This window comes from Chanodichthys erythropterus, chromosome 9, assembly GCF_024489055.1.
Source record: "Chanodichthys erythropterus isolate Z2021 chromosome 9, ASM2448905v1, whole genome shotgun sequence".
NCBI lineage: Eukaryota > Metazoa > Chordata > Actinopteri > Cypriniformes > Xenocyprididae > Chanodichthys > Chanodichthys erythropterus.
In genome coordinates, this window is record NC_090229.1 from 13198942 (window position 1) to 13219028 (window position 20087).

The 20087-nt window shown below is 36.8% G+C and overlaps 2 protein-coding genes across 5 annotated transcripts in view; one reads left to right on the forward strand and one right to left on the reverse strand.

Moving 5' to 3' along the window:
- Nucleotides 1-2612: 2612 nt before the first annotated feature.
- si:ch73-70k4.1 (keratin, type I cytoskeletal 9) lies at nucleotides 2613-12427 on the forward strand. Its single transcript, XM_067394636.1, has 4 exons — nucleotides 2613-2798; nucleotides 2944-3076; nucleotides 4183-5300; nucleotides 12166-12427. Exons 1-4 carry the CDS (start codon nucleotides 2638-2640, stop codon nucleotides 12236-12238), a joined length of 1485 nt encoding a protein of 494 aa, XP_067250737.1. The 5' UTR covers nucleotides 2613-2637; the 3' UTR covers nucleotides 12239-12427.
- Nucleotides 12428-12483: 56 nt separating this feature from the next.
- Nucleotides 12484-20087, reverse strand: part of prkcz (protein kinase C, zeta) — a 133930-nt gene continuing 126326 nt past the window's right edge. For all 4 annotated transcript variants that reach the window (XM_067394631.1, XM_067394635.1, XM_067394634.1 and 1 more), the window contains one exon: nucleotides 12484-16234. In XM_067394631.1, coding sequence (XP_067250732.1) covers nucleotides 16147-16234 — 88 coding nt within the window. In that variant the 3' untranslated portion in view covers nucleotides 12484-16146. The remainder of the gene's footprint in view (nucleotides 16235-20087) is intronic.

A 20087-nucleotide genomic window follows, 5' to 3' on the forward strand; every position in this document is an offset into this window, starting at 1 on the left:
TCACTTTTACTTTAGTTAGTGTGTTATGTTGCTGTTAGAGCATGAACAACATCTGCAAAGTTAGTTCAAAGCAAAGGGAGATATTTTCTTTTAAAGAATTCTCTGTTTCCTAGAATTACAACTAGCTTTTTCCCAGGTTGGTGACATCACTAACCCTAAAATTTACATAAACCCCACCCCCAAGAACACGCAACAAAGGGGGTGAGGCCATGTTATTGCAATACAGTACATAACACAAATCGTTAGCCTCATAGCCAGATCATATTTCAAAGGCAGATATCACAATTTGGCCAAAAAATGACTTAGGCAATTATGCTATGAGGCTAACGAAATGCAATAGCATGTCATAGATGGCAACCTGACAAGATATAATCGTAATTAAACTAAACTATACCTGTTCTATCTTCATGCAGCATATATTCTCTGACTCTGTAGGCATCTTACAACAGTTCCCACACTAGCGATTTATAGATTATCATGACAGAATATGCTAATCAATTACTTTAAGATAGTTAACTCCACATCAGCTACATAAATTCATCAACTAACCATTCAGAAGCGTCCTGTTGCATTCTACACGTTGTCACTTCTTGAGTCTCTCCATCATTGTCCGACTTTTAACATAAAAGGCAGAACAGTTTCTGACATTTTCAGTGAGTCTGAGTCGTGAGGTAATCAGCGCTGCTAACAGGAGCTCTTGAAACTCCGCCCTCTACTAGAGGAGCAGCAACTCATTTGCATTTAAAGGGACACACAAAAACGGAGCGCTCTTGCTCACCCTCGAAAAGTGACAAATTTAACATGCTATAAAAATTATCTGTTCGGTATTTTGAGCTAAACCTAAACCTAAGTCTCTGATGTCCCCAGAGTGTGTTTTAGATCTCGTAAAAGTGGCATTATATGACCCCTGTAAGCTCCACAAAAGCACCACATTTCTTTAATATGTATTCAATCTGAAAAGAATCACATTCTCGATTTTGCGGTGTGCAAGTTTCACCACAGCAATACAAATTCATGTACAAAGTATGTGGACATAATTCTCACATATGACAAGGTGATACAGATCGAAAAATGCAAATATGTTGCTATTAAGTTAAACGCTGACTCACATGAAAATACTAATAAACTGCCAATAAGGGTGAGGCGTACTTTAGCCCGAAAACAAAATAGTCTATTTACAGATTTTTATATCATATCATCACTAACAAATATTTAATATCTGAGAATTTCCTACTTAGATTTTTTAAGGGGTCTCTTGTGACATTGGCCTCAGGCAGGCCCCTCTAACCTAACGCACAGTGGATTTACGACAAAAGCTAGCAAGCAATTTAACATCTTCTCCTGCACATTGGCCATTCTTTAATCTCCTCAATCTCTTTCCTATTCTCCTCTCGCCATCTCACACTTCTTCCACAGAGCATTGACAAAGCTTGCTTTTGGAAGGACTCGGGTAGCGCCCGCTATTTTTACATTTTTCATCATTCATCAGGCAACCATGGCGACAGCTCACAACATTGCCTCACACAAGTCCTAATGACATAAGCGCTCTTTCCTGGATGCAGTCTCCCCGGCTCCATCCCTGAACAGACTTACTCAAAACTCATCTGCTATTGTACTCTCTCACTGTGTGGCTATGGAACCATCAGTGTCAGCATTAGAACCTTCTGGAATTCTCATCCAGAGGAGAGAGATGGTTCCAAACCTTGCCTCAGCCTCTCCAGAGCTCAGAGCTGAGGAGGCACCTCATATGGATCATTTATTTTCGAGGTGGCCATCAGAAATTTGCTCTCAGTTTTTTTCCCCCATGTGTTCCTTCATAATGCAACGACATTGATAGTGTGCATGTGTGGGTTTCTTCAGTCACTACATGATGATTGGATAGCTTTTTAGGTGCTATTTTTGGTGTGGCCAGTTCCAATTATAGTGCTTGTGTATTTTTTATCCTTACAGTCCCATCTCTACTAATTTATGTGATAAACTAGTTATAAATTTAGTGATATTAGTCATCCAGGACAGGTTTAATTCTACAGAGGGATGTGTCATAGACCTAGAACAACCATACAACAGCAAGTTATTTTACATATTGTACACCCATTTTGAAAAGAAAAGAAAAATTGACATGACTGTTTTACATACAATATTGTCAACAATAGGCTACATAATAATAATTTACATTTTTACATTTGGCAGACACTTCATGCAAAGTGACTTAAGTTGCATTTATTTATTAGTTATCAGCTGCTACTGATGATGATAATAATAATAATACCACTGATTTTGTATGTAGGCTATGTGTATTATTGCTTTGACAACACTGTAAAACAATAATGCCAATAATAAAAAAATAATAATAATGATGTTCAACTGAATAATGAAACTAAATTAAAATAAAAAAAAATAAAAAAAACATTTCCATAACCACACTAAAGTTCAGTCAATGCACAAATTTGGTTTTATAATCAAATAAACAATACTAATCCGACGCAGTATATTTCTGCAACGAAATGTCATTAGGACTGCGCAATCAGTGCGCAGCTTTAACGCAAAAAAGACATTTGTAACCAAACACGGAAGTCGTTCAAAGGAACTCCCGCGTAGTTTTCATTGTTTGGATAAAACCATGTGCGTCTGATAGATATGCAGTGTGTTTACAACCGAATGACTACTATGTCTAAACTGAAGAGGAAGAAATTATCAGTTGAAGAGAGTAGATCCGAGCAGCACTCGAGGATCAAGAAGTCAAACGAAAGTTTGTGCACAGTACAGGACAGTAGCTGCAGCAAAACATCTACAGGGAGGTAGGAAGAAGCCTGATGATATTGCATTTAATATACTCTGCAAAAGCTTATAATATAATAATATAATATAATATAATATACAATTATTCTGTAACATATTGTAATGAAATGTTGACTTAAAACTATTTTATATTCAATGCTACAGGGAGAGGTGGTGGGAGAGTTCTGAATTAAGTGATGTGGAGAGACTCTGGGCTCTTACCTTGAGAGCTCTATGCCCAGCCCTGCAGTCAGATCAGGAGGAACCTATTCCACAGCTCCCCCCACCTTCATCCACGGTAATACATCGGGTTATCATGAAAGGGGAAAGGTTCTATGCCCTTATAATAAATGGTTTAACATGCAGTATGGCAGATATTGTAGTATTTATACAAGACAGTCTCATACTGTTGGTATGACCCTATTTAATGCAGCATGAATGATTTGTGAGGTTTAATTCCTGCACTGAAATGGATGTTGGATGCAAATAGACACTGTAAGGTCTAGAGATGACTTCATACAGTCACATTATGAGGCAAGTGCACTGAACACTTCATTCCCTTCACTAAAATAAGATTAGGAGGGAACATGAATTTAAAAAATAATAATGATGATGATGTGCACGGATAAATCATTTATAAAAAATGCTGCAATATTCCATAAAAAATAAGAATTGTCCATTTTGATTTCATGGTGACTTTAAAAGCAGGACCCACCCTTTAACTGTGAAACCGCAAATCTCACATTTTCCTCTGTACATGGGAAAAGTAGGCTTGATGTTATTTTCCATGGAGATGAGAGGATGGACAGCACTGAATTTGTCCTTTCCAGAATTATCAACAAGGCTGTAGTGTGCTTTCCTGGTCAGCATGTTTATTTAATAAATGGCATTTTCCATGAATATGGTACACTTTGGTGTCACATTACTTAACAAATAACATTTGAGGCACAAATACCAAACAATTAAAATCATTCAGCAATATCAGAATTTAGTCATCTGTTTAATCAATTCAGTTGATTGGATTACCTATTTTTTATTGAATAACTATTTTTATTAACCAAACATAATATTTAGCTGTGTTTATTTAATATTTTATGGGGAAAAAATATTAGTAACTTTTTAAAAATGTTTAAATTATTTTGTTTTAAATTGTTTTTTTTTGTTTTTTTTTTGTGACAGCTTTGCAAAAATTATTTTTTTATATTAGTTTTCTTTATATAAAATATATATTATATGTAATTTAATCACCGAAGGTTGATGATCAACATTTTCTGAAGGTTAATAAACACCTCCTTTCAAACAGCACCAGATATATTTTGTGTAAATTATGTTGGTAACAGAAGGGTCTACTCATAAGTGTGGTAATTTGTGTAATACAGTGTGAGTTTCTCTCTATTTCCTCAGAAAACTCCTGTACAAAAAGTAAGTGATTGGAGGTGGTGCAATGCAGATGAAGATGCTAATCCCACTCCAGATCTGCCCGCTCCATCTTTCCTCACTCACCCACAACCAGTGAATGACAGCAAGAACCCTTCACAGCCTCCAGCAGAAGAGAACATGGGGGAATCTGACCCACCTCCACTCGCAGATCAAGAGAATTATATATCCTCACCTGATCAGGAGAGTGTGTCAGTATGTGACATACAAACTGCTCAGCAGCACCACCTAGAAGTCTGTGGCGTTGAGGGTCGTAAATTGACAGACAAACAGGGTGATAAATTTGGCGAAGCGGGGAAAGTCTCAGAAATGCAAGAGCTTACAAAAGGATCTGGAGATGGATTGGATGCGGACTCAAGAGCAGGAGGATCTGGAACAGGATTGGATGCGGAATCAAGAGCAGGAGGATCTGGAGCAGGACTGGATGCGGAATCAAGAACAGGAGGATCTGGCGCAGGATTGAATGCAGGATCAAGAGCAGGAGGATCTGGAACAGGATTGAATGCAGGATCAAGAGCAGGAGGATCTGGAACAGGATTGAATGCAGGATCAAGAGCAGGAGGATCTGGAACAGGATTGAATGAAGGATCAAGAGCAGGAGGATCTGGAACAGGATTGAATGAAGGATCAAGAGCAGGAGGATCTGGAACAGGATTGAATGCAGGATCAAGAGCAGGATCTGGAACAGGGAAGGGTATAAAAACAGGTGCTGGAGGATCTGGATCAGGGCTAGGAACAATACCTGGAACTGAAGGATCAGTATCAGGCATGGGAATAAAACAAAAAGCAGGAGTATCTGGATCAGGGCAGAGAGCAAATCCTGGAGCAGGAGGGTCTGGAACAGGACAGCGGGCAAATTCAGGAGTAAGAGGATCTGGATCTGGATTAGGACTGGGAACAAAATCTGGAGCAGGACAGGGAGCAAAATCAGGACTTGAAGGATCTGGGTCAGGGCTGGAAAGAAATTCAGAAGCAGTTGGATCTGGATTGGGGCAAGGAACAAAATCAGGTCCAGAAGGATCTGGAGCAGTGTCTGGATCAGGACTGGAGTGCTGCCCAATGTGTCTAATGCCATTTCCTGAAGGGTGAGTGAACATTTTATATCAGTAAGTAAAAATTCCATTCCACAAAGTTGATTAAGTTCACAATGCAGAACCAGAGTTAAAAATCAATGTATCAATCAATGTAATGTTACTACATTTGCTTCAGCAACCCAAAATGTTGCAATGGGTGCCTGCCATGAAATGTTCAATGTATAAAACCTACGATATCCCAACATTCCCCAATTTGGCATGGCTAGAGAAGAACGTTGTTGGTTGGTTTTGGCAAATAGTCTTATAGGAAATCCATATGGATAAAATGACACTTGTTGTATTTCAGAATGCAATACCTTAAGTACTTTGTTCTTCTTCACTAGAGTTCTCAATTTTCAGATGCCAATTAAACAGGCAAAACTCTCAAAATTCAGGTGTTTTGCAGAACAGCAACTCACATTAAGAAGCAGGGAATGTGATGTGCTGTCATTGTAGAGTTGATGCATGTTCTAGAACACCAGAGACTAGAAGACTGAGATCAGCTTTGGCATTAGAGATGTTAAGCTGTACCTTTAGGTAAAGCCAGAACATACATACGCTCACTCTCATGAACCCCTTGGCAACACTTGTTTCACTAGGCTTTAAGATGAAGTGTTGGTGGATGGAATCATGAATTCTATCACCTCTTTTTAAATGGGCAAAATAAAATTAGTCATTTGTTGGAGAAAGACATTTTATTTTCCCTAAATGAAATGGATTTGAGTGTTTGCGCCTTGGGTGCTGGTGGAGCACTCCGAGATGGATATCACAGCCACAGTTATGTAACTCACTCCTGGATGTGATGTCATCCCTGCAGATGTAGAGCAGAGGATCCAGTTCAGATGGGATTTATATTTGATGCTTTCTGAACACGTGATTCTTTATTTTGATTGATGAACATAGCAACGTTTAGCAGCTGTTATTGTTGTTGTACTATAGTATGAAGTATGCAAAGTGTTACACAACACATGGCATTGGATTTTGAGACTTAATAATGAGGTGGTACAGTGATTGTACCCTGGTACTTTATGATAAACTAGTCTTTAGATGTACAAAAATTAGCAATATTATAGTATAATTAACTGAAATGAGTTTAAGAAGTAGTTTAAGAAGAAATACATTTTGGAAAGTTGACATGCTTTGCAATGTGACATGATTTAAACTACATTTTCTATTTATTTTATAATTATGTTTGCTGAGTTCTTATTATTTGAAAGACTACATTATATTTGTACTTTTATTTATATAAATAATAAATGTTTTAAAAAAATGCATTTTCCATTGCAGGAGCATTTACTATATAAGAAATGGTAGTTAGGACTTAATTGAAATATATGTTTTTTTTTGTTTGTTTTTTTTTAACTTAAAGGGTTAGTTCAACCAAAAATGAAAATTCTGTCATTAAGTACTCACCCTCATCTAGTTCCAAACCCGTAAAACCTTCGTTCATCTTCGGAACTTGTCTGGCTATCACTAGACCAAGCTCAATTTAAAATTGAACATTGGTCTGGGGAGTTTGCTATACTTTTCTACTGCACAAGAGGCGTGATCAACGAGCATTATTCACGCAATTGGATAGTCCTTTTAACCAATCAGATCAACGATACGGGTGACGTACTTTGCAGAGTGGAGCAAAAACTCCAGACAGGTTTACTTTGTATTGGTTTGTAGCATTGATCAGTGGTTTGCAGAAGCAGCAATGGCATCGAGTGATTTTTGCAGGTTGTGCAAAAAAAAACAAAAAAAAAAATATGAAAGCGAGTGGAATTTACACCCACACGAGCGATTTGTTTGCTAAACTAAAGAAGTCATTCAGCATCGTCGAGAGGTTAAAAGGAATTGGATTGACGGTCGTGCTTGCCGTCGCTTCGTCATCGTGTTATACCCGCCAATAGCGAGCAAGGTGGATAAGCCAGTCAGTGATTGGTTCCCGCAAAAGTGTAACAGATGCTGTAGAAATGAATGTACGGGTTTCCAGACTGAGTTCAAATCACCGGCAGATTAGGCTGGGTTTACCCAGTCTACTTCGGAACACAAATTAAGATATTTTTGGTGAAATCCGTGAATTTTTTTTTTTTATGCCTCCGATAGACTACAATGTTATTACCACTTTCAAGGCCCAGAAAGGTAGTGAAGACATCGTTAAAATAGTCCATGTGACTGCAGTGGTTCAACCTTAATGTTATGAAGCGACAAGTATACATTTTGTGCTCAAAAAATAACAATTTTATTCAACAATTTCTTTTCCATGTAAGTGCAGCGCTTCTGGGTTCTACGTCAGAACGCTGGCTCAGTATTGGCCGTTGCTGTTCACGTGAGCAGCACGACGTATGCGTGTAGACGTAGAACCCGGAAGCGCTGCACTGTGTTTACTAGGGCTGAGAATTGACACAATTTTCACGATTTGATTTGATTTCTATTCACATGCATGCGATTCGATTTGATTTCAATTATCTAGAGGAAAAAAATCTCTCAACTAATGCTGTAAACTACACATGTAAGTCAGTTGGTACTACATTACTATAATATTTAAGGTTAAAATTAACTTATTTATATACAAACACTTAAATTACACTCAATTATGTTTTTTATAATAAATTAAGTTTAGAATTACATAATCATATTTCTACTCCAATTAGTTTTTTTTTTTTATATAAACATTTAAATCGTGGCTGTCATAACTGATTTATTAAAACATGCATTAAATATTGAAGAACATTTAAAATTATAATGAATATGTAACGGAGCATATATTTATAAGAATGCTGCTCTCTATAGAGTTAATTTTTCTAGCTAACTAATGAGTTTATGGTCAATGAATATAGTTTTTCTGAGGTAAATGTGACGTTATGTGACATTGTTTAAAAGCTGTTTTATTGACGTCTTTCTGCGGTTGAAACACTGATTGAGCTATCGCACGAGACATGATACGGATTTCGGTAAGTTGTACTGTATCTTTTAACATACCTTCAGATGTTTATTCATGTTTATTTCGCGCTGTAACTGGTTTAAAGCGGAGGAGAGGATGTTCACTTGCGCTCCGTGCTGCCGCTTCTCCTTAACTGAGGCGCTACAGCGATCTGTCACGCCACATTAAACAGCGCCAAAACAGTATTTATTTTTTGTATTTCATAATAAGATGGACGTCATTTGAAATCGGAGACTTTGCTTCATATCAAAAGTAACAAAAGCACAAAGATTATTGCGATTTATTGGATGGGATGCGCGCTACTTGTTCTGTTCATTCATCAACTGAAAACAGACTAGACTAATCGATTCTTGGGATTTAAGAATCGGAATCGGTTCGTAAAAATTAGAATCGATTTAATTCGAAAAAACAATATTTTTTACCCAGCCCTAGTGTTTACCACGTGAACAGCGTAGGAGACTTACATGGAAAAGAAATTGTTGAATAAAGTTATTTTTGTTTGTTTTTTGCACACAAAAAGTATCCTTGAACTGTAGTCTGTAGTCACATGGAGTATTTTAACAATGTCTTTGCTACTATTTTAACTTTGTTGTAAAGTTTTACCTAATTTTCCTTGCGGATTCATTTACTTTTAAGCTAAAATCTTGATGCTGGATTAAAAAAGTCAGTGGAACTGTTATATAGCCTGTATTATCGCATACCAGTTTATAGGCGTCATTTTCACCTTGCTGCCATCTTTAATCAATGCCAACTCTCCAAAAAAGGCTGTTTATGAACTTTTCTGCTTGTGAACTTTGGAGCACTTCTCAGAAAGAGGAAACACTATGTTAAAACATGGCAGACTGTGAGTGTACTTAAAGAGAGGAGGAAGAGAAACTCTAAGAAGGACAGTTATTCATCAGAACGGGTCAAAAAGTCACCAAATTCTTGCTTGGTCCGAGAGCAGCGCTCCTTCGGCGTGGTGGGCAGCGCTGAACGTCCTAGAACAAGGCAGCACTTTGTTGCGAGTGCAGGGCTGGCGTGCGCCGCTGCCCGCTCTCTGCCCGCCGTGTGTACATTGGCCAGACTGCAGAGCACAGCAGAACACAGGCGGCCCCATGAGAGAGACACAATGAACGCTCTTGTCTAGGGAAGGACAGATAGAGAAAGAGGCAGATATAGAGAGCGAGTTTCCGAGGGCGTCGATACGAACGGAGGGCAGGACTGGTGAAGAGATGGAAATCTTGATGGAGGGAATCAAGGGAACTGGTGGGTTGGCACGTGTAGATTCACAGAATGGTTTTGAGGTTTGCTGCTGGGAAGCATCAAGCCGTCTGGGTTGGAAAAGGGATTAGAGAGGAAAGGAAGGAGTCTTGAAGGGAAAGGGAATACAAACAAATGAATTTGAGTGGAAATGAATGTCGTTTTGGAGGGAGGAAGGATCTGTCTTTCTGAATCGTACTATAAACGGTCATTGGAAAGTCAAATTTGAGACCTGGTGACCTCGCAGTTTATGTGTGCTTGTTAGCCGGCGGCATACTATAACAAACTATTCCTCATGGTTTATTTTTGTGTGCACGCATCACTAAAGTACTATAAATGGATTTATTCACTTGTAGTTTTCGGTGTCTGCCACCAACTGTTCATTAGCATTAAAGGGATAGTTCACCCAAAAATGAAAATTCTTTCATCATTTACTCACCAAACCTGTATGAATTTCTTTCTTCTGCTGAACACAAAAGAAGATATTTTGAAAAATATGGGTGAACAAACAGTTGATGGACTTAAATAGTATTAAGTCAGTTGGGCCCATCAACTGTTTGGTTACCCATATTCTTCAAAATATCTTCTTTTGTGTTCAGCAGAAGAAAGAAATTCATACAGGTTTGGACTTGATGGTGAGTAAATGACAGAATTTTCTTTTTTGGGTGAACTATCTCAAGTAAAAAAATAAGGGTAATTCTTTACAATAAGGTTCCATTTGTGAAAATCAAGGTTTTTAATATGCTTTAAAGGGTTAGTTCAAACAAAAATTAAAACTATGTCATTAATGGCTCACCCTCATGTCGTTCCAAACCCGTAAGACCGCCAAAAACAACCATGGCGAGTCGGCGACGTAAAAGTGCATTACCAACGCCAACAGATGAAAGGATTCAATGGAATCAGTTCAATGGAAAGGATTCCGGAAGAGAATACAATGCTGAATAAAGTTGTAGTTTTTGTTATTTTTGGACCAAAATGTATTTTCGATGCTTCAAAAACTTCTAACTAACCCACTGATGTCACATGGACTACTTTGATGATGTTTTTATTACCTTTCTGGACATGGACAGTATACCGTACAAACATTTTCAATGGAGGGACAGAAAGCTCTCGGACTAAATCTAAAATATCTTAAACTGTGTTCCGAAGATGAACAGAGTTCTTACAGGTTTGAAACGACATGAGGGTGAGTCATTAATGACATAATTTTCATTTTTGGGTGAACTAACCCTTTAAGACAAATTCATTAGTCAACACCATTGCTGAGTATTTTCTCTTTAAAACTGTGTACCAGTTTATGCCCTCTTTCTATTGGCTCTTCTATGCACTGGCAGTTCTAGGGCTTTGTTAAAGTTGCTACAGTCATTGCATACTTTGCATGTGCTGCACTATACCATTTTGTTTAATTAGTGTATATTTACCTTGTTTATTTGAAACATAATAAATATTGTTTTTACAAGTGTGATCTCTGATTGCAGTCCTTGAAAACCAAAAATGTAGTGCTTGAAAAGTCCTTGAAAATCCTGGAATTTCACTTTACAGTATCTGCACGAACGCTGGTTAATGCATTAACTAACGCTGAAGGGATAGTTCACCCAAAAATGAAAATTCTGTCATCATTTACTCACCCTCATGTCGTTCCAAACCCAAACACTTTTGTTCATTCAGAACACAAATTAAGATATTTTTATGAAATCTGAACTATTTCTGCCCCGACATAGACGGCTACACAATTGACACTTTGACGCTTCATAACGAGATTGTAAAACTAATCCATATGAATTGAGTGGTTTAGTCCAAATTTTCTAAAGAGACTCAATCGCTTTTTATATGATGACCTGACTGAATTTAGGCTTTTATTCACATATAAATATTGATCAGTGAACATGAACAGAAGCTCAACCGAACCTAACGTATGGGAACAAACCTCTTGCGACAGAAGCTCAAACGTGCTGCCTAACGCGAGAATGAACCTCATTAGTTCTCGCAGGTCAAGCAAACATGCCTGAGCTTTTGTTTACCACAACTGATTTGTGAGTTGATGAATGTTTACATGTGAATAAAATCCTAAAATAAATCATCAGAAAATGTGCACTAAACCACTCAATTTATATATGAAATAGTTTTACCATCTTTTTATTAACATTTTGAAGCAAGAAAGTATTTTCATTTTTGGGTTAACTAACCCTTTAACTAATGGGAACTTATTGTAAAGTGTTACCAAAGCAAGCATCTTCAATCCTAGAAAAATGTGCATGTATTCTGACAGAGATGTTTTCAGCAAATGCATGTTAAGAATTGTTGGATACCAAGAGAAAATCAAAGGAGAATTGTAAATTATTGAAGTGTTTCCAGATAAATGTTTTTTGAGTGATATCAGGGGATCGGCTACATTGTAAACAGCTTTTCTCTACAGTCCAAAACTTACATCAACATGCATTATTCCCAAATAGTTTTTTAAAGACAGTGAGGGATCAATAACTTATCATGACTCAGAAATCTCATTTTGTTTCCAAAACTGCTCATTGTGCAAGAGAGAAACGGTCTTGCATTAGCGCCCTCGCGTTTTGGTTTATAAACCACAGATTACTGGAACCGGCACTGATTTCTCTTTAGTTATTGTGTATCGGATTTAATGTGTGTGAGCTTTTTTTGTACTTCTCACTATTACTAAAAAGCTTGTATGTGTTCTGTTTTTTTTTCCAGATTCACCCAAATGGAATGTGATGGTCATCTTGCGCAATGTTTATCAGAGATGCATGACGATATTATTTGGTGATGATAATGAAATTGTATTATTTTGGATACCTGTGTGTTCCTTTGTAGCTTTATGTTGCATGTGCTTGCAAAATATTACTTTAACGTTTTGATTACTGTAACCAGAGGACCTGTTATGTATTTCTAAAATATGATGGAAAAATACGCATTATGCAATAAAGAACACAGTGTCGAACACGTTCTCTCAGACCAGTGTTGTTTTTCTTTTTTCTCCACACCCAGAAATCATGAGACAGGAAATGTGAAGTCATTACAATGAACATTTACTGATTTACAGTTGTTATCTAAGATGCTTAAGACTTAACTTCATAAAACCAAAGACATGTTCACATCTCTCTCTCTTCCCCTCAGCCCACAGAAACTCTACTGGAGCTTTCATTTACAATAATTTATAAAACAAACACTTCAAATATAAAAGTATTCCCCTGTAGCACATTGATAAGAGCGTAATTTGCTTTGGACTCAACATAAGGAAAGAACTGAAAAAGAAAGAAAAGCAGAAAACAGCTTGCGGCGGCTTTTGTATTTGGCAAGTTGATAAATAATGGAAATTTCTTCCTAAAAATGTTTTCAGGGACAGGAACTTGTATTTTATTGCAGTCTCGGGCTCTAAGTTTGAGACTAGCGGTTGGGGCAGTTGATTCAGAGATCTCTTATGGTGCAGAAACAGATTTATTTCTCTCTTTTTGTGAAAATTTGAAGGTTTAAATTACAGATATTTACAATTATGCTAAACTTATTCCAGTTCAAATATAAACATGGATAAAACCAAAACAGAGGACAATCATAAATCTGACTGTTTCATGTGGATTCTGTACATTAGCTTGAGCTGGTGGAAAATTAGGTTGGTCAGATGAAGATGGTTTCTTACTTGGTCCTTTGTAATATACTATAGTACCTGTTATTCAAACAGTTTGTACGAATAATCATCACTTTACAGGAATGAAAATGAAGGAAAATTTAAAGTTATGTAGGGCCATCTTTACGTTAAAAACCTGAAAATTCGCACCAGCAAACTATACTTGAATGCCACTTGTTGGCAGTTTGCATTGACCTGAAGTTTCTGTCATAAACAATCCATATATCATTCATAAAGAGTGGAAATTTGGTGGCTGTTTCTGTACCAGCTTTTCATTAGAGAGCTGAAAACACGGTGGGGTAATCTGGCTTTGCTCTCTCTGCCTCGTTATCGCTACGTTCGTCACGCTTGTTATCTCCTGGGCCGTTCTTTGTTCTTAGCCCGTCTGCTAATCTCGCTACTGTCTGACACAAAAGCAGCTAATTAATCCTGTTAACATGGCAGCAATTCTTCATACAGGTCTGATTTCTTCAAAGCATTCACATCTAAGAGCGTCGTCTTCACTCTTCAAGAAAAGGGGGAAATAAAAAAAAAAAAAAAAAAACTTGGAGATTAAATGCAACAGAAGATAGAAAACATATCTAGTTGCTTAATAACACCATACTTTATCACTGTGAGGGATTAATCAGTCAAGCTAGCCTGTGATTGGCTGTTTTTATTCTTTAAAGGAAAATGTTTTGAAGTGAAATTTAAAGCTTTTTAAGAGACATTATGCTTTAGTTGTGTTTCCCTAGAGGAAAAGTTTGTAGAAGTGTATATGACTATGTTCGGAATAGCATTCTAACATGCTACTCTCACTAAAGCTTTGCAGTATGTATACTGTTCACAGTATGCATGAGATGATCTACTACATTTGCCAAGACACACAGTGCAGAATGTATCCCAGAATGCAATGCGCAAACTTGACCTTCAATTTCAATCTTTTTTGGCTCATCATTTTGTCAAACAGCATTTTTACACAACATTTTAGATTATGAAATAGCCATTATAAGTTGCTTATATGCAACATCACAAGATACCATGTGACAGTGTAGCATACTAATGTTTGAAATGTTTATCGACATAATCGTTTCACCTACTATTAGTAAAAATAGCAGAATACAACATATACCACTACAAGTAGTAGACTAGAATTCTATTCCGAACACAGCCTGTCAACAAATTATATAAGATTAGCATTCAATTGTGTTTTATATTGAGTGTTGTAATGGGTTGAATGGGTTCCCCCTTGTGTTGAGGTCATCTGAGATTCACATCACTGTTGCACAATTTTACCACCACATTAACACCAGAGACATGATGTTCTCTCGCCCTCCACAACATCTCAAAAGCATGTTATTGACACATCACATGAGTACAACAACACAAAATCCTCTTAACGGAGTGAGGAGCAGCCATTTGAGTAATATAGTGTGCTGTTGTAAAGAATGCTACTATAATATTAAACCTAGGCTCATTGGAAAATCGTGCCTGTGGCAACATTTTTGCAAAATATTACGTTGCTTACGTACTCTACGTGGCTTCAGGGGGTTAATAAAAGCGATGCGTTTGTGTAAGAAGGATATCCATATTTAACACGTTATAAAGTAAAATAACTAGATTTCGCCAGACCGATGTCAGTTACACTTTCTTCGTAAGTTGACAACAGAAGGCGGTCTGGCGGAAGCTAGTTATTAAACTTAACCAACTGTGAGTCACAGGGTCATTTTAGCTTTCTTCTACATGTCTTTGAGCTCTTTTATCATGACGTGTGTTTCACAGGACTCGTATCCAAGCACTCCACATCTACCCGCATATGCAATGCTGTACCAGATGAGCTACCAAGCAAGTTTACTGTATCAGAAAAGCCATATGGAGCTGATAACGTGATGCACATGTCAAAAAGTTTACAAATCATGCACTATGGTAAAAGTCTTTTCAGGTCGTAACATAGTATTGTGCAAGGAACTGCTAGAAAATAAGTCTTTATTAATCAAAAATCTGCCACTGTAATCATAATTTGCATGAAAAGTGTTCATTTCAGATGGAAACTGTAGTGAAATGTATATATAGTTTTGCAAAAATGTAGGTAAAGGCAGATTTTTCCAATGAGTTTAGGTTGGTAATATTACTGCCAGTCTGATGTATTTGGGCTTTGTGATTATTCAGTGTCTAACCTTCATGTCTTGGTTTCAACTTATGTATCGGTGTTTATGTAGATTAAAAAAATAAAATAAAACAAAATAAACACCTGCAGCTCACATTTCTCATTGGATGGTGCATTGGAAAATCAACTCCGATCTAACATGGAGTTCAGAGCAGTTTGGAGTATGGTGAATTTTGGATCTTTGAGGCACTTCTTCTTCTTCAAAAAACACATTTTATCTCCTATTTACTCTGTAAAATCAACATATGGGTGGTTAAAAGCCTGTGGTCTGAAGCACAGCTACCCACTGTTTAGGAAACCATCATGGTCATTAATTAAAATGTGCCACTTTGCATCATAGAAGGCATCATAAATTCTTCGATTGGCTACCTACACTATAATACAACATTTACTTTTAAACATTATACATTCTTGTTTTGCTTGAGGACGCACCTCATACAAGATTAAAGAGAATTAAAAAAAAGTCGAACAGAAAATAAAAAAGTGCACATTAAGTTAGAACTGTCATATTTAGCTAGGGTTGATGGGAAATGTAGTCTCGGAAGGACGCAGGCACACAGATGGAGCTAACGCGAGTCCCAGGCAACAGTGTGCGCACACTCACACAAACATGGATGTTGAAATTAAAGAGGATGCTGGGAAGCAGGAAGACAATCAACAGCTGAAATCTGGGGAATAGTTCTGAATTTGTTTTCTGAAGTTCCTGCAGTCGTTTCTTCTTCCAGTGTAACCCCAAAATAACTCAGGGAGGGTCAGAAACTTGAAGTCTTTTAGTGTTGCTTTTTTGTCTTTAACGCAGTTTGAAGGAAAAGTCTTCTCTGTGAACACATAGTCTGAGCTAAACTCAGCTGTAGTAGTCTCGTGGAGCCGCAGGCAGAGAAACATCGGCCGTATTGTTCTTCCCTCATACGGTTTCATCAGTGGAGAGCAGCAGAGGATTAATGTACTCGAATCCCTCAAACTCAGACTGGTCTATTCTCTTTATCACATCCCTGAGGAGAGAAACCAACATTATTAATAGAAGAGCTACAATTCAAATGTACATGCCCCGTACTGTGGCTTAAAGCAAAGAATGTGGGGAATATTAAAAAAAAAAAGAAAGCTAAAGTGAAGAAGGTGTAGTTTCTGATCAGCTGAATTTCCAATAAGTATTGCACAGAAGGACTAGTTGCTGGCATCACATCTTTTACATGTACATTTATTCATTTAGCATACACTTTTATCCAAAGTGACTTACAAATGAGGAATACAGCAAAGTGATTCACCCCAAGGAGACAATAATGCGACAAGAGCCAACAATACCAAGTTTCGAACATTGTCGAGAAGAGAATTTTGAATATGTGCCCAATTTGACCTTCTATTTCCAGTGTGATTAAAGACAGCTGTGATTTTTAACATTCCTTTTTTTGTTCAACAGTTGAAAGATATTTTTTCACAAAATTAAATGAAAAATTATTAATAAAATTCTTTTCTTGGGGAATATACACTACAATTCAAAAGTTTGAGGTCAGTAAGATGTTTTTGAGAGAGAGAAATTAAAGTGACAGTAAAGAATAGGGATGTGCAATGATTAATCGTGATTAATTGTTTGCAAAATAAAAGTCTGTGTTTACGTAATATACGTGTGTGTTCTGTTTATAATAGTTATGTATATACAAATACAGACACATGTATATATTTAAGAAAAATGTTAGATTTATATATAAAATATTTATACTTACATGTACTATAAAATATATATAAATATATATATATATATATATATTTATTTAAACATGCATATATTTCTTAAATTTATACATGTATGTGTGTGTATTTATATATCCATAATTATTATACACAGACCACACACATATATATTACGTAAACAGACTTTTATTTTGCTAACGATTAATCGCGATCATCCCTATGTATAATGCTACAAAGATTTCTATTTCAAATAAAAGCTATTCTTTTAAACTTTCTATTCAGCAAAGAATCCTGGAAAAGTTTAATGTTTCCACAAAAATATTAAGCAGTACAACTGATTTCAACATTGATATTTCTTGAGCATCAATTCAGCGTAATAAGATCATTTGTGAAGAATCATGTGAAACTGAAAACTGGAGTAATGGCTGCTGAAAATTATAGAAATTAATTAAAGGGGACCTATTATGCCCCTTTTTGTATCCCCAATCTGTGAAGTTTCAACTCAAAATACCCCACAGATAATTTATTATAGCTTGACAAATTTGCCCCTATTTGTGTGTGTCCCTTTAAATGCAAATGAGCTGTGGCTCCCGGACACTTTCCAGAAGAAAGCGGAGCTTTAACAGCTTGTGCTTTGGTTGCCCAACAACAACAAAGCTGGAGAATCTAACGCAGACAAAATGGCGATTGTCAGTAACAGTGTTCAGCCTTACATGGTTCAAACCGGAGTCGGACACTGATGGAGAAACTCAAGAACAAGTTACAACTTTTAGAATGCAACTGAACGTTTCTTAATGGTTAGTGGATACATTTATGTAGTTGCTGTGGAGTTGATTCAACTCATCGACTAGCAAGTGCCATCATGTTAATCTTTTGTGCAAATCCAGCGCTGAATTGGCCCTCATTTGTGAAGCAGTCCAGTGTAAAATGACGGCATGGCAACAACACACAACTACAACAACTCTTCATCTTCTCTAAAGCAGCCCAACATGGCCACACCCCATTTGTTGCATGTTCCCTGGGGCAGGGTTTATGTAAATTTTGGGGTTTGTGATGGCACAAGCATGTTGTTTATGCTCAAACAGCACACTAACTAAAGTTAAAAAAGTGAAAACATAATAAAGGATCTCAAAATATATTAAAATAGAAAACAGCTATTTTAAAATGCCATTTAATTTCACAATAGTACTGTATTTACTGTATTTTTGATCAAATAAATGCAACATTGGTAAGGATAGAAGACCTTCAAAAACATTAAAAAAATCTTACTTTCTGGAGGAAGTACTGAAAGATTGCATCTATTATTATTGTTTTTTATATAGATTCTACAGGGATATGTAAACTTATGAGCACATCTGTAAATGCAGCCTGCCCAACAGAAACAACATCAGCGTCAAGGGGCTGGTTAACCACAAAGGAGGCTCTAACTACAGCAGTGGGCAGACTGAATTTCACTAGAGTACAATTGAGAAATTCAGCGGCGTCTTTCTCCTCTTGGCTATTTTCTGCACTGGCAACGATCCTTTATATGTCTAAAGAGATGGTAACATTCTTGCTGAAATCAGACCTCTTGGTCTTCAGAACCTCAGGAATCCATTGATCTATTTTATCAGCCTGTTGAGGATACCGCACCGCTGTAATGCTCCACCTCTTCTATGGCGTAATGCTGAGACGATTCAAAACTAGTTTATCACGTTCTGTCAAACAAGGTCCATGGAGGGCAATTCTCCTCTCCAACAAGCTCTGCAAGAACAGATCCGGGATCAGTGCCCAATTGTGTTTGTGCTGTGTCTGTTTGAATAAAGTCCTCGGAGGGCCACTTGACTATATGTGGGTGTGTGTGGGGTCGAAATGCCTCCAGCAAGAGTGAAACCTAAAATAACATGAATGACACCTCTATGCCGTAATATCAGGCTCAGGTTTCAAAGGCAGTGCAGGGGGGAAATGTGTGATGCCACAGAGGAAGAAACACAGAAAGATGGACATTCTGGGCACTGACCAAAATAAACAAGCCTCTTTGCTGCACAAATGTTTTTTCAGAAAAGAATTACAAGGTGGAGCTTATTTGAAAGAGAGAGAGAGAAAACTCCAAACTGATGACACTTCTAACACAGCGAGCTGTTCATTTAAAACCTGTGATTGCATTAAGACTGTACATTTCTTTTCACACAACCTTTGTTTTAAAACAAGATTACTGTGACAGGCAATGAGAACATTTGGTTTATGAAAGGACATTACTTTTAATGAAAGGTATGTGTAAATAAAAGAATTATGAGGTGCAATTACAAAAGTACACTATCAAAAGTTTTGGGTCTGTACAATTTTTTAATGTTTATGAAAGAAGTCACTTATTTGATCAAGAATACAGTAAATCAGTAATATTGTTAATATTATTACAATTCAAAATAACTGTTTTTTATTTTAATATATTTTGAAATGTGATTTATTCCTGTGATGGCACAGCTCAATTTTCAGCAGAAATCATTCTAATATGCTGATTAGGAAACATTTCTTATTATCAGTGTTGAAAAACAGTTGTGCTGCTTAATAGTTTTCTGGGAACTGTGATTTTTTTTTATTTATTTTTTTTTATAACACTTTGGCATGGGGAATAGAAAGTTTAAAGGTGCCATCGAATGTTTTTTTACAAGATGTAATATAAGTCTAAGGTGTCCCCTGAATGTGTCTGTGAAGTTTCAGCTCAAAATACCCCATAGATTTTTTTTAATAAGTTTTTTTAACTGCCTATTTTGGGGCATAATTAGAAATGCACTGATTCAGGCTGCGGTCCCTTTAATTGCTCACGCTCTCCGCCCCCTCCCGAGCTCTCAACTCTATCATTTCATAAACAAAGTTCACACAGCTAATATAACCCTCAAAATGGATCTTTACAAAGTGTTCGTCATGCAACATGTCTAATCGCGTAAGTATAGTATTTGGATGTTTACATTTGATTCTGAATGAGTTTGAGTCTGTGCTCCGTGGTTAAAGCTAACATTACACACTGTTGGAGAGATTTATAAAGAATGAAGTTGTGTTTATGCATTATAGAGACTGCAAGTGTTTAATAATGAAAATAGCGACGGCTCTTGTCTCCGTGAATACAGTAAAAAAACGATGGTAACTTTAACCACATTTAACAGTACATTAACAACA